Consider the following 16,212-nt stretch of genomic DNA (forward strand, 5'->3'; position numbering starts at 1 on the left):
GTTGCAAAGCTGCAAATGGAATTGATTTGATTGATTTGAAAATCATCAAGATCATCAATGACATACAACAGACAATTAAAAAAAAATCTCATTTGTTCTTTTTAAAATTAATCCAGTACAGAGAAAAATGCTAAGAAAACAAACCAATGCCATACACAAGATCAAGCAAATATGGCCAATCAGTTCCCAGAGAGATCATTTACAGTTTGCTTAAATGTTTTTTTCTCTCTCAGGTCCCTCCACATCACCAGCTGAAGGGAACGGTGCAGCTGATGCAGTCTACAGTGACGTCACAGATCTGCAGCAGGGTCAAGGTAGTGTGGGGAACAAGACTATTCACACGTAGCATGAGGCAGTGCAGTAATGTAAGGGAATACACTACTTTACAGGCATTTATCATACGCTCTTATACACAGTGACTTACACAGCTTTTTGCATTTTCAAAACACAGCATCCATTTATACAGCTAGATATACAGTATTCTGAGCTATTCAATACCTTGCTTAAGGGTACAGCAGCAGTCTCCTACCTGGGAATCGAACCTGCAACCTTTAGGTTACAAAGCCAGTTCCTTAACCAATATACTACAGTGTGTACTTATAGGCCATGTGTGGCTTGATCATAGTAAAGATTCAATCATATTTTATAAATTTGCCTGGTTGATCAAAAATGTAACGTGACTCCTTATATGGTAAATCATATAAAGTTATTTAAAAGGTTTGCTTAAATCTTTCTGTCTTTCGTACTCCTATCCACATTACCAGCGGATGGGAATGGTGATTCCAGTGCAGCTGCTGCAGTCTACAGTAACGTCGCAGAGCTGCAGAAAGATCAAGGTAACGGGCTTAACTGAACTATTAACACGCTGCATGAACCGGTGAGCTAATTCATGGGAGGGCTTGCATTACGGGCCAGTTTCTAGTCCTGGACTAAATTCAAAACTCCACTTTGTCCAGGAATAAGCTTAATCTGTGTCAGTGAACTCGGCCCCATACGTTCCATGCGCCAAATGTGTGTGGGAAATTAATTACACTGAACAACTGAAATTGGGGCCAATTTTGGTGCATCAGACTGCAGCTCTTGTACTTTCGAAGATGCACACCTGAGCAATACCTGAAACTATTTGTAAAAACGTGTGTTTTTCTTTTCAAAAGAAAGTACATACCTGGGGTTGCACCTTTGCCTTCTCTTAAAAGGAGGCTGAGTTGCAGGTATGCCAGGAGTTCCCTCTGCCCGGACCATATTAATCAGACCTGGGTCAAATACGCATTTGTTTTGGATTCAAATACTTTTCTGTGCTCTATTGATCTTGCCTGGTGTAATTGAGCATGCCAATATGACCAGAAGGTAGGCATTGCACTTTTTGAGAGTATTTCATTGGTTCCAATACACCAGACCAGATCAGTAAAGCGTAAAAATGTATTTGAATCTAAAACAGATACGTTTTTGACCCAGGTCTGACAAATGCAGGTTTAATCTGGCCCAAAATCATTTGCTAAATATGACGGGTATGAGATTGCACAGGCAGGACAAAACCGGCCTTTTCCTGTCAGGGTTAGAGGTTGGGTTTGAGGTTATGGCCGCATCAGTTAAGCCTCATACACACTAGCGGTTATAGTTTAAAAACGGAAGTATACGAAGCCTCATACCCACATACACACCAGCATTAAAACCCGTTTCGAAAACTGTTTCGGCTCCTTTAAACAATAAGAGTAAAGGGAGGAAGTGGGCAAACTGTGGAGAAAAAGATTCAGTAAAAATAGATCACTTGGTCATTCGACATGTAATTTCTAAACCAGAGGTTTATTTGCTACCATGTCCACTAGAGGGCGATATGCACCAAAAAAAAGACACACTTTTACTGTTAAGCAGAGGTGGAAAAAATCTAGGTTTAGAAAGTCCTCCCCGGTATTTTGTTCCAGTCACCTGGATTTTATAATTAGCTCAATCCTTCAGCCAGGCGGTAGAACTATTTTGCGAAATCAGCCGGCTGAGTTGATGGGTGGAATAAACACACAACAAAATTTTTACTTTCTGAGCCTGGGACTTCCCACCTCTGCGGTTAAGACACTCTGTACAAGCACAAGTGGGCCCTGGAGTCAGATTCAAGCAGGCGCCACATATATATGGATTATACATTTCATACATACTTATATGTTTATATATATATATATAACATTTTTATATATTTTCTTGCTAATAGGAAACCAGGATACCCCTAAAGAGGAGAATGACAGTGAGGAGCTCCAATACTTAATATTTTCCTTGTCCACTCCCAGTCTGGGTAAGTTTGCAGTATTATCTTAATTATAAAATGGCTATGTTACTCTTGTCCAGTTTATGAGTTCTCTCCAATGATTGTAATTGGTAGCAACTTTCTTAATGTTTGGGCACACATTATTCTTGGGGTGCCAAGGGGTGCAATATCTCCATTCTTGGTGTGACCGCTGGTGGATGATTTGTGTTCCAACCAATTATTGCTGGCCTAATTTTCTGAAAAACCGCTGATAGTCAACAATTTTGCTGGTTCCATTCTCAGTCCTGGGGACTCACTGTTTATGCTGGTTTTCCTCCCTACCATAATTGTAACTCTGAATAGTAATTATCTGTTAGGTGTTCTTAATTAATAACTTCCTGTCTGCTGAAGGATGACTTATAATTTTAAGGTTACATAATACATTATGCCAGAAATAGCTATGAGCGATAATAGCTGTAACTTCAAAATATAAGTGGAGAAAAAGTTTACATACTGCTGGAAAAGGCAACCAAGCAGAACCTACAATTAATCTCAATGTGCCGTTTCATGAAGTGTCGCAATGTACTTTTCCATGTGTTGAGTCTACTCTATGCTGAGGTGAAAATCATGTCCAAGCAGCTCAATCGAGTGTCCAGAAGGTACAGCTGTTTTTGGAGAAGCAGGGCTGAGAATAATGTCATTTATTATGTTATTTTCAGTATTAGGACTGTGATGGTCCACATAATAATTACTTGGGATTGTAGGTGACGTTTATGTGAGTGGTAGCAAGGTGTTACAGCTACTGAAGCAATTCAGTTGTGAGTGATGTCATCAGCTTGTGTTGTTGCTGCTACTGAACAACTTCAGTTAGTAGAGGTCATCATTTTGTGTTGTTGCTGCTTGTGAAGAACTTTAGTTACTACAGTAAAGTCATTATTTTGTCATGTAGCCAAATTATTCTTTTCACCACTGTTTGGTGTTGCAGACCCTCACAGACATCGACGGAGGCAGTTGAACCCCCAGTCTCGTTCTGTAAGTATGTTCTCTGGGATACTCAGGAGAACACCATAAGGATTTTCTGTTAATCTACGTATAATAATGCAGGCACTGCAAATCATATTGATACAACCAATAATAAACGGTCAAATTTTGTGTATGGGTGGTCCACTTTGCTGAAAAATTTGAATCAGTAACGGTCAAAACTCACAGTTAATTCACAAATATTTAGTAAACCGAATACTTTTACCTCACTTGGTTGATGGCCTTGTTCATCAGCCAAAATATTTCTTCCATGTTCTAAGTTCATGTTAACAATAATGCTGATATGTCATATTTCTGCAGGAACAAGAAGAAAATGATAAAGTGGTCTATGCAAGCGTCTGCACAACGTAATATGGACAACTACTCAATGATTCAAATGGATAAATGAAAGAAAATGGCCACATTTAAAACTTAACATTTCAAGTCTGTTCAGTGCAACTCAATTAGAGATGGAAAAAGACAATCTGCAGATATTTCCAAGATCTGTTACTATGTAAATATGCCACTGTTGCATTCTTTCTTGCTAAGAAGCTTTTACTAGTATCTGATAATATTTAGATTTTGACTGTGAACAACTCAGTTGTATTCTGGAAAATATACTGTACTTTTTCTGCAATTTTTTTTTCTTTTTCTGTGTATTAAAAAATGTGTACTCCGGTTTGTTGACTATTTAATGTACGAACAGCAGGGAGTGATATTGTTCAAGAAATAAGCAACATATTTATGTACAGGGTAGCACTGTCTGGATATGGTGGTGGCTCTTCAGTGTGCTTTCATCTGTTGTTAAGAAGTATACTTTTTATATTTAATAATAAAGCAGGTGTGAAAGGAACTGCATCATTAATGATTATGAGAACCCAAAATAAAACACAGTTAGTGACTGTGCCACCGACAGCAAATGCCACCGAGTGCCCATAGGTATGAGTGTGCGAGTTAAAGGTGTGTGTGCCCGGAGACAGATTGGCGACCTGTCCAGGGTGTATTCCTGCCTCGCCCAATGCACGCTGGGATCGGCTCCAGCACCCTCCGTGACCCTGTATAGCGGGTTTAGATAATGGTATAGATAATGGATGGACACATGGCTGCACTTACTACAGTGGTTTCCTCGTTTAGCCAGTTGTGACTTCTTAGGACAGTGATGGCTTTTTGGCTTTCTGTCCAGGCTCTTAAGGGTTTATTTGCACACAGACTCAATGCATCTCAGTGTGGTTTTGCTTGCTTGCACCCAGCTTGTCTGGAAATGTGTCAGATGAGGTCTTTCCCCTTTTTTTAGCCATTTCCTGTAAGGTATACCTTGTATAAAGGTTAGATACCAGTAAGAAGTGCTGCATAAGGCATCAGCCATGGCAATGGTACTGTTGTGGACCCTGTTGTGGATATCAGGATACTGTCAAAGACTTTCAGCTGAGAGTGAGTTCCTCTTTCCACCTATATCATATATTAATTCATTCATTCATTCATTTATTCATATATAAAGCTCATAAAAATGGGCCGAATGAAGCATTTCCCCCTGCCCTCTGCCTGCAGTTACCACAGTAATCACACCTCCATTCCAAAATAGATTTGATAAAATAATTTGAACTTCCTGTTTTTTTGAGCCATTTCCTGTGATGTATACCATGTTAAAAGGCTGGACAGCAGTAAGAAGGGCTGTGCAGGGCATCAGCCATGGCAATGGTGACTGCCACACACAGAAAAGCTGAGAAAAGACTGTAGCATGCTGCATGCAAACACAGCAACATACAGCACATGGTAGCCTGATACATGTAGCAATTAACATGAAAGTCAAATCATGATGAAATAAATAGAGGTACTAGACAAACAGGAAAAACTTAAGTATGCAGGGTATTGGTCTAAACACCATGCATGCATTGTTGGTTGTCAGTTGGTTGTCCTTTAGCCATGACCTAAGTGTACTAGCAAAGTAGTGACGTGATGGGAAAGTTTGTGTGGTGTGATGCAGGGCTGGGAGTGGCTACTGATCAGGTGGCGAACAGACAGGAAAATCAAAAATGTTCTGCTGTTTATTTCCTATAGGACCCAGCAGAATCCTCCAGCAAACAAGAAAAAATGCCAATCTGGCAACCAAACGCTTCTCAGGCAAAATAATAACAAAACTCAGACGCATCAATTTACACCCAACACAGTCCATCACACCACTCCCCCTAAGCTCTCTCCTTTAGGCCTGAGCACCAGGCCTTTTATTAGGCCCAATGATCAGGTAATAGGCCACAGCTGTAGTGACTACAGTACAGCACTGATGTGTCCATATCTGTGTGTGGGGCTGGTGCTGCCCCCTAGTGGACAGCAGCACTGCAACTCCCTTCCTGGCACCACAGTGGCTAGTGGCAGTGTGGCTAGAACTGTGAGGTGCTTTTCCTTCCTGAAACGATATAGTACCCACTTTTCCCCAGATCTGTTTGAGCTAATATTAGATTTATTTATAAGCCTTTAAGGTGGAAATTTGTGATTAGAATGTTTGTACCTAAACATTCTAATGCTAACAATTACTGCTGGCAACCGAAAGTAATGGAGTTTTAGAACATTGACTCAGAATTTGAAGAAACATTCCAAAAAACCTTTACAAAGGTAGTGTGTGGAGGTGGGCCTGGCCATTTAGAATTTTATAAACAAGACACCGTGGTGCAGGGGGTAGCACTGTCGCCACACAGCAAGAAGGTTGTGGGTTCGAATCTCGGCTTGGTGTGAAGTTTGCATGTTCTCCCCGTGTCCACGTGGGTTTCATCTGGGTACTCCAGTTTTCTCTCACAGTCCAAAGACATGCAGGTAGGCCAGTTGGAGACTCCAAAGTGCCCAAAGGTATGAGTGTGAGAGTGAAAGGTGTGTGTGCCCGGAGACAGATTGGCGACCTGTCCAGGGTGTATTCCTGCCTCTCGCCCAATGCACGCTGGGATCGGCTCCAGTGACCCTGTATAGCGGGTTTAGATAATGGTATAGATAATGGATGGACACATGGCTGCACTTACTACAGTGGTTTCCTAGTTTAGCCAGTTGTGACTTCTTAGGACAGTGATGGCTTTATGGCTTTCTGTCCAGGCTCTTAAGGGTTTATTTGCACACAGACTCAAGGCATCTCAGTGTGGTTTTGCTTCCTTGCACCCAGCTTGTCAGGCAATGTGTCAGATGAGGTACGTCCTCTTTTTTTAGCCATTTCCTGAAAAAGTACCCTTGTAAAAAGGCTAGACACCAGTAAGAAGGGCTGCATAGGGCATCAGCCATGGCAATGGTACAGTTGTGGACCCTGTTGTGGATATCAGGACACTATCACAGACTTTCAGCTGAGAGTGAGTCCCTCTTTCTGCCTCAATCATATATTAATTAATGTATTAATTTATTCATATATAAAACTCATTAAAATGCATCAAAATGTACAAGAATAATAGAACCTCACAATGGATAAACTGTCAATTCTCTGTACTATAGAAAAGTAAAGTATGATACAGTCACATAGCAGAACATAGAAAAAGACAGTCTTACTTATTGCAGAAGGAGTGTCACAGAAACTGCTACTACTATATACATTGGTTCAGACTTTTTTTTCAGTTTCTAGTAAATATAATACAGTCACATACTGTAGCAGGACATAGAAAACCCTACAGTATAAAAATGCATAAATTTATATAAAAACTATGATACAGTCATATAGCAGAACATAGAAAAAGACTTATTTATAGCAGAAACACTATCACACAGACTGCTACTACTATGTTAAATGATCCAGGCTCCTTTTTCTTTTTTTTGTATGTTTGTTTTCAGTTTAAAATTTGAGAGGAGGCAAAAGTTTCAATGTAACAGCGTACTACCTTTATCAGTGAAAGTCCCTCATATTCCAATGCCAAGCAGTTACACATGATGATAGTTAATGATAGTGTGATTGATAATCTTATTAAAGCAGTATACATGCTGTAATATATGCAAATTCAAGACATAGTATCCTAACTTTATCATTAAGCCAGATTTACAATCACTCCATACACTATCTACAACAATCCATGTCTTTCAATGGTAAAATTCATGAAACACAAACATTATCAGAATCTAAAAATGTTCATTTCTGATTAAGAGTAAGGCAAACAGTTTTAATTTCTGTTTTGCCTCCTTCCACTAGTAGGCTACCACAGGATGTTGAAAAGAATATCTTTGCTATATGCTACAACCACATTGAGGACCAAAAAAAGTAATTATGCAGATCTTGGGACTAAAAGCATGACTATAATCGGTACAAACAATACTTTTCCATTGTTGAGTAAAATATAGCTGAAATATTCATTACAACTATAGGGATTACATTTTGATCTCTATTTATAGATCTGTATAATCCTCCAGACTAACCTGGGTTTAATCATCTGATGTTTATCTTTAATGAACTAACTGTAATTTCCCTCCATACTGAAATGCAATATTATCATGTTTTGTGCTTAGTTAGATCTCTGTATTTGGTATGTTCTCTTTCTGCAGTGTTGGTACAGTACAAATACTTCCTTTCTGGGGAGGGACAGGGGGTCTCTCTACAAGCCCCTGCTGAGACCAACGGGACAGAATTCATCTGGGAGTGGACGTCACATGATGGAAGCTACACAAACGCTCAAATAATAACTATACAGTCCGATGGGAAGCATTCATGGAATTTGTCAAAGGCGTATATTTCAAAACAAGGGATGTACGACATTTATCTGCATCCGAAGTTACAAAGTGCAGGAGTTTTTACTTTTATTCAAACTAAACCAGAGAAAGTAAAAGTGGCCCAGTTTGAAGTGTTTGCTGTAAAAGGTAAATTCAGGTTTTGATGCATTTTATAAATTATATTATTAATAAGATGAGACAGTATCTCTTTCATACTATGTGCAAAAATATATAACACAAAGTTCAAGTTATGTCTTGTATTTTACTTTCAAAAAAGTTTAATCTGAAATTAGATTTAACTAATATGCATGTAAAGCTGCACAGTAAAAATGTTAAGTGTTAAATAACCTCTTAGAGAGTGAAGAATTGTCCATTTCTGAGTACATAGCACAAAAACCAAGGTGGAAAATTTCATTTCACGGTTATGTTTTTTCTTTCACCTCTGCGTAGAATTCCCAACTATTCCCAGACCTGGAGGGCTGTATATTTCTTTAAATTTGATGGCTTGTTTTTAGATGTAACCCACACAATGATTTGATGAAAAGGTTCACAAGCTTCTCTAAATCAACTGCTCTTTACTCCTGCAGTGAAACCATCTCGCTGGTCCAGTGTAAAAGAAGGTTCTGATGTGATCAGGAGCTGTGAAGTATCGCACCTTCCAGATTCAGCTAAACTGGACTGGGAAAGGGACAGAAAACCTACTGCTAACACAACGCTGATCTACAACAACACTGCCCACATCATCATCCACAGTGCTGACCGATACAGTGAGGGAACGTATAACTGCACACTCAGATGGAACGGAGCACTTATTTTCAGCATTCCCAGGACACTTTTTGAAATTGAAAATGGTATGTTACTATGGATACCTGTTTTCACTGGAGCATTTACAAAAGCATCCTGAGCGTTAACCTTTTTTCATAAGCAACCCTGTGACTGTGAAGCACTTTGTTTATTAAGAGTAAAGATAAATCCAAGTAATATCGCCATAGTCATCTTAAGACTCCAGTACAATAGATGCGTGATTGCAGATTACTCTAAATAGGAAATCTTGGGCCTCCATATTTTAAAAGGCTTTTCGGAAGTACTTTTCACAGTTTAACACAGTTTAAAAATGAGGGCTGTCAAAGGTTTAACACATTTTTAAAAACTACAATTGTTGCGTGTCAGACTACCAAGTCAAAGTTCACAAAAACTGTTTGGGTGAGTGTTTGTGGACTGCATGCCAAAGCCGCATATGAGACGTGTTCCTTTGACTCAGCTAATGTGAGCTGTAGGCTGGGGAGTGAGAACAAGCAGGCTGGAGACACCATGTGTGAGGGATTGAGCGGCTGTATAGTAATGGGGGATTCAGAATTAGAGTGGGAATTGGATATACTCAGACCCATGTTTGGTGGCAAATTATTTTTGAAGGATAAAAAAAGAAAAAAAATGTAACTATTTTAACTATATTTAAATGTTTAGTATTTTAACATTGTAATGCTGAAATTTCTACAAACAAGGCATGCATGTTTCCATCTGAGACAATGGTAGTGCACAAAAACCAGAATGGAGTAAAGAAGGGACAAAATGTAAAGTAGAGGCTACCATACTGTAGGAATGTCTCACCCATTAAATAAAAATGACAGTTACTGTTGATGCTAATATACTGTGATTTTTTCTTTTAAGAAAAAAAACTATAAAATATACTTACTGTATAGGCCATGTATGTTTTGATCACACTAAAGATTCATAATAGCTCCCTATAATAGATTTGATGGTGGGAGGTGGGGTATTTATTATAGGCTATTCTGTAATGAGGCCTGAGTTCTCCTGTTCCACCCACTCTGTGTGAGTACATTTACTTTAGCAAGTTTTTCTATTTGTTGCTCACTACCTGTAGCAGTAGCATATGTGCTGAGTGTGCAGAAAGGCATTCTAACCACAGCTTTATTCCTCAGGCACACGTGGCACACAGCACACTCTGTACAGAGGGAGTTTGAGCAGCAGTGAGGTGGTGCTGATCTGCCGTGCTCCAGCCTCATACAGAACAGCGTATTGGCGATGGGCATCTGGAACAAATGCAATCATTGTGGCCTCAGCTGATAAATATGAGAATGCTTTGATTTCCATGGAGATAGATAATGAGAGATTCTCATTGGAGCGCTATAATGGATCTAATTTCCCTCTGAGAATCTCACCAGTGAAGTTTGGAGACAGTGGAATGTACTTCTGTCATTTTGATCACTGGCTGATGGCCACAGTAACACTGTTAACTGTTCAGGGTAAGTCTGCACTTCAGGTTTCTGTAATTTACAATACTGAATAAATAATAGAAAAGTTAAACGTGACGCTAATTAAGGTAGATTTTTTTGTTGCACTTTTTACAATATTGTGTCATATAATGTAACTACACTCAAGGGCTAACATTAACCAACAGAAGTTCTGATTCCATGTAATAAAGGTAGTGCACCTCACGGAAACTCCATGACTAATAATGGATGCTATCTGAATAAAAAAACAAATTTCTGAAAAATAAATAAATAATCCATGTACATGTGCGCTCTCAGTCTCAGCAGTGCCCCCTGGTGGTCTGTCCAGGAATCAGTCCGTCATGCTGAACTGTGAGATATCACAGGTGATCGGCTCTGTGACCCTGGCCTGGCTCCGGATGAAGGGGGGCAGGGGGGAGCTCGTAAAACAGGAGGTCCTGAGTGAGGGGCACCCAAAAAAGATGCTCAGTCTCACCCTGCCCATTCTGAGTAGAGACCAGCTGCACTGGGCCTGTGCGGTGTTCACAGAGAGCATGCTCAGAGCACAGGTCCCCCTGCACCTCACACTGCCGACACCCATCACTGAACCTGAAGAGCCAAAGCCAGGTACTATCCTCTACCCACAGGCACAGGTTTCATCAAAACCTAGGGGGAGACACTACACTACCTTGTCTCTATAGTAAAATTTTGAAGTCTCACAAGCATACAAGCTAGTCTAGCAATTAATCCATAAGAAACCATAGGGGGTGACATGTCTCTCTGTCTCTTCCCAAAACGATGCATATGCCTCCAACCACACCTATGTGAGCTCACTTAAAGGGATAGTTCACATATTTTAGACCCAGGTCCACTGAGTTTCTCACCGCAAATTATGTAATAAATCGGGGTAAATGTCGGGCTCAAGCCCTCCGAATTTGAGTACACGTAAAAAATGTGAACTATCCCTTTAAGGCTTAAATAAACTCAACAAAAGACACAGATGTCTTAAGATCTTAAGATACAGAAGTTTCAATATGAGAACAGAATCTGAATTGAATCTGAAAACAGATTACATCAGATACAATGAATCTGGGAACAGACTACATCAGACACATTGAATCTGATAACAGGCTACATCAGACACATTGAATCTGATAACAGGCTACATCAGACACATTGAATCTGATAACAGGCTACATCAGACACATTGCATCTGATAACAGGCTACATCAGACACATTGCATCTGATAACAGGCTACATCAGACACATTGAATCTGGGAACAGACTACATCAGACACAGTAACCATATATTCTCTCTCACACAGGATGGAGCACTGAGACAGTGATCAGGGTGGTGATTGTAGTGCTGGCCACCCTGGGGATGCTAAAGGTTCTTATGTGGTACTGCAGGAGACGCCCAGCAAGTAAGCACACTAGCACTGGGACACAATAGCCAAGTGCTCAACATTTTCCAGTTTTCAACTCTTCAAAGTATCTTATGACAGGACATATTCTCCGCCCTCTTTTCTCTTAAGTTTACAAAAATCAACAGACTGTGGTCGCATGTTGGCTAAATAGCATAAATGTTTGAATACGTTAGAATGCTGTTAGACATGTTGGAAGATAAAAAGGTAAATAAGCATCATTAATCATCCAAAAAAAATCTCTGAATAAAATCAAATCCAGGAAAATATAGCACTAACGATTACACACAAAGCCACCAACTCTAAATTACAGTTTGTGAGTATTAACGTCAAAGCAGCGGTGATAAGACTAAAGTTTCTGATAAGCATTCACAGAAAACAACAAACTGCTTGTGCATTTTAACACATCGCGTTACTGAATCGTGAGTTCTTTGGCTATTAGATGTGCCTCACTGTTGACCCTACAGTGGACAGGATTCAGTAGTAGAACTTCCAGTGTGCTTTTACTTAAATGTGGATTGTTCAGCCTTGGTCCTGAACGATAATACTTAGGAAGAATCTGGTGAGAAAACACACCGTAGTGCACATCTTTAAGGCTTTATGCCAAATTAAGACAAGAGTGGCAGAGGCACGCACATCTGTATTCCTTAATTAGGGCAGGTCTGGAACCAAACAGCAATCAAATGTACAACGAGTCAATTTGAGCAAAAGTTACCACTTCCATGTTTCCGCAAAAACAGCGCCTGATAAAGACTGAACAGTTTCCCGTTTCCACTGTTGCAGGTGAGCTTGACAACCACGAGTCAGCACAGCCTGAGGAGTGATTGTATCAGCAAAGCCCTAGAGGACCAATGCAATGGAGAGCTTCCCTCCTACAGTCTGTACAGCTCCCACTGATGCCTATAAATACGTCTTCAAGCTGTGCAGAATTTAGCCTTCAAAAAGGAAGAGAACAGATAGGAATGTATTTCAATTTTAATAAAACATAAAGGGCATATTGTAAAATGTGAAATATTTTAATTTTAAAAAAAGAACCATTATTAGCACTTGTCAAATATATAACAGACACAACCATCTCCCATTTCTGCAAAAGGGTTTCAGCCTACAGCTGACTGGCTGATCAACAGGAACCATCAGAACTGTCGTCTCTCCTGATTGATGTGTGTTGCTCTACCAACGCAGAAAATATTTATGAGCAATCAGAACATCCTTTTCTGTCTTCCTACTCAAGGATTCTCTGATTATGTTGTTATTTTTCAAAAACTTACTGTTTTACTGCTTCACACGGATCTCACAGATGTCTATTGTTAATTATTCCATTTTGCTGGATTTAGCAACATCTGTGGTGACTGGTGGTCAGAAATGTTTGTTTTCACGCACCAAATGCCATAGTTCAAATCTAACTCAAGCTACTTCTAGGAGCACGTTGCGTGCGTATTTTTCTTAAAAGATTAATCCAGCGGTTGCGTATTTTGGAGAAAGATAGAGACTAGAGACACTCCACCATGTTGTCTGACACAGTAATATTGAGCCACATATCAAACTTAAATTTAACGATGCTTTTTGGAGTTTTGGTCAAGTTCATGTTCCTTTGCGTGTGTCAACACATCTAAATACTTGGCAGGACTGTCGCACCCGACAGCATATGGCATATAAAAGTGCAATTAAGGATTGACACTTTAATTGCTGTATATTATTTACATCTCCCGCTCTTGAAAAATGGCAAAAAAAAAATTTAATTTTAAAATGTTATTTTATATTGCTTTCGGTTCAAATATTTTTGCATTCTTTAGTTATTTTTATGCTCGGGATGTGCACAATACCTACTTGTTTATTGCTAATTTATTCATGATGCTTTTGTGAGTTAATTTTGTCTTAGTTGTAAATAGTTCAGCATACAAATGTCACTGTCAAAATAAAAATGTGTTGATTAGTTGATTTATTTTCTATTTATTTTTCTGTTTCTTTACATGATAAGGAAAATTTGTGCTGAAAATTCCATCATGTTGTTTTCTATCAGTTACACTTTTCTTTGTGAATTGCACGGCAAATGAATATCCAAACATTAATAACACATCATAGCACATCATCCTGCTGGGGTGAAAACTTGCATTGGCATTGTAATAGCATTACACAATTTATAATAACTAATAACAAAACAATAATATACAGCCTTCTATGTGAGAGGCAAGGAGAGTTTTCAAAATTACATTTCTTTGGGATCCTGGGTTTTCCAATGATTCACATTAATACTGTGACTGAACAATATGTTAGAAGACCACCAGCAACTTCAAAAAGACAATGATTTAAAAGTGCTGAATGGACCATTTGGGCACATTTGAACCCAATAGTGAGATGTGATGGGATGCAGCTGCCCAAAATCAATAAGACACTGTTAGCGATTCTGTACCAGAAGAGTATTGCAAGGGGTTAACACTGCACTCTCCCTACCTTCAATATATCGCTTTGATCTTCACTTAATGCCACATTCCAACTGGATGCTAATTAAAACAATGTTTATGTCTATACTAAACAATTTGTCTGCAAATGCAATTTATAGATGAACACATCTTCCTGTACTATTAACATACCAAGCCAGAACAAAGACGGGGCATTCTATAGCCTGAAGTAAAAGTGTTATATGCCACAAGTCACTCTAATGAGCACTGTCTGGCTATGGTGGTGTGCTCTTCAGTGTACTCTTCTCTGTTGTTAAGAAGTATACTATTTATTTTTAATAATAAAGCAGCTGTGAAAGGAACTGCATCATTAATTATTATAAGAACCCAAAATAAAACACAGTTAGTGACTGTGCCACCGACAGCACATGCAGTGTTTTCTGGGCCGAATGAACCATCTCCCCCTGGCCTCTGCCTGCAGTTACCATAGTAATCACACTGTCATGGTTCTCTGTTTCTGTCTCTGTTTTTCCTTGTTAGGCCGCCAGATGGCGGCACTTCTGTTTTGTGTCCTGCTCGTTCCCCTGTTAATTGTATTATTGCTTTCAATTATTTTATTATTGTTTCTGATTGTGTCTTGTTGTTCCCACCCTGTCCTGGTTTGATTATTAAGTGTGCCCTCCTGTGTCTTGTTGGTTTTCAGTCTATTTACGTTCTTTGTCCCCTTGACTCAGATGCTGGTCCCTTGTGTTTGTTCCTGACTTGTATGTATCATTTCTTGTTTCTGACTGTGTTCCTGCCTGCTGTTGAACCTGCCTGTGTTCTGCTGTGTTTCTGTTCCCTGTGTCTGCTTCCTTTTGATTGTTTTGTTTTGAGTTCCTTTACGTGTTTCCTGGTTCTTTTTTTTAGTTTTCATTTGTTATTGCCCCTCGTGGCCTTTTGTTTGTTCCCGTTCATTTTTTTGTTATGAGTAAAGTTTTTGTTTCATTCACCTTTGAGTCTCATTTTTTACTGTGCGCTTGGGTCCAACCCGTCAAAACCCTGACACACACCTCTATTCCGAAATAGCTTTGATAAAATAGTTTGTACTTCTGTTTTTTTGAGCCATTTCCTGTGATGTATACCATGTTAAAAGGCTGGTCAGCAGTAAGAAGGGCTGTGCAGGGCATCAGCCATGGCAATGGTGACTGCCACACACAGAAAAGCAGAGAAAAGACTGTAGCATGCTGCATGCAAACACAACAATGTACAGCACATGGTAGCCTGCTACATGTAGCAATTAACATGAAAGTCAAATCATGATGAAATAAATAGAAGTACCAGACAAACAGGAAAAACTTAAGTATGCAGGGTATTGGTCTAAACACCATGCATGCATTGTTGGTTGTTAGTTGGTTGTCCTTTAGCCATGACCTAAGTGTACTAGCAAAGGAGTGACGTGATGGGCAAGTTTGTGTGGTGTGATGCAGGGCTGGGAGTGGCTACTGATCATGTGGCGAAGAGACATTCTGTTATTCATTGCCAATAAAAAGCCAACCCAACAGAATCCTCCACTAAACTAGGAAAAAGGCCCATCTGGCAACCAAAGGCTTCTCAGGTAAAATAATAACAAAACTCAGACGCATCAACTTACACCCAACACAGTCCATCACACCACTCCCCCTAAGCTCTCTCCTTTAGGCCTGAGCACCAGGCGTTTTATTAGGCCCAATGATCAGGTAATAGGCCACTGCTCTAGTGATTACAATACAGCACAGCTGTGTCTATACCTGTGTGTGCATGTGGGGCCGGTGCTGCCCCCTGGTGGACAGCAGCAATCAAACTCCCTTCCTAGCACCACAGTGGCTAGTGGCAGTGTGGCTAGAACTGTGAGTAGCTAAAAGTGCTTTTCCCTCCTGAAACTACACAGTTCCCACTTTCCCACAGATCTGGTTGAGCTATTATTAGATTTCTGTATAAGCCTGGAAGCTCCCAATATGCGATTAGAATGTTCATACATGAATGTTCTAATGCTGATGTAACAATCGCTGCTGGAAATCAAAAGCAATGGAGTTCTAGAACACTGACTCAGAACATTGATGAAACATTCCAAAAAACCTACCCTTCAAAGGGTTTATCTTTACAATGGTAGTGTGTGGAGGTGGGACTGGCCATTTAGAATTTTATAAACAAGACACATGTCTGTGCTTATTACAGTATTTTAGCAAGTTCTGACTTCTTAGAACATTGCAGTGGT

At 39.6% G+C, this 16,212-nt stretch overlaps 1 protein-coding gene across 8 annotated transcripts in view; it reads left to right on the plus strand.

Moving 5' to 3' along the window:
• Positions 1-16,212, plus strand: part of LOC135251784 (uncharacterized) — a 128,249-nt gene that overhangs the window by 96,517 nt on the left and 15,520 nt on the right. For 7 of the 8 annotated variants that reach the window (XM_064329562.1, XM_064329556.1, XM_064329561.1 and 4 more), the window contains 3 exons: positions 9,862-10,185; positions 10,471-10,779; positions 11,479-11,577. In XM_064329562.1, the coding sequence (XP_064185632.1) occupies positions 9,862-10,185; positions 10,471-10,779; positions 11,479-11,577 (732 nt within the window). Of the gene's footprint in view, positions 1-233; positions 315-764; positions 837-9,861; positions 10,186-10,470; positions 10,780-11,478; positions 11,578-16,212 lie in introns of all 8 variants that reach the window. The other variant, XM_064329558.1, reaches the window with a different exon arrangement.

Source organism: Anguilla rostrata, chromosome 3, assembly GCF_018555375.3.
Source record: "Anguilla rostrata isolate EN2019 chromosome 3, ASM1855537v3, whole genome shotgun sequence".
Taxonomy (NCBI): domain Eukaryota; kingdom Metazoa; phylum Chordata; class Actinopteri; order Anguilliformes; family Anguillidae; genus Anguilla; species Anguilla rostrata.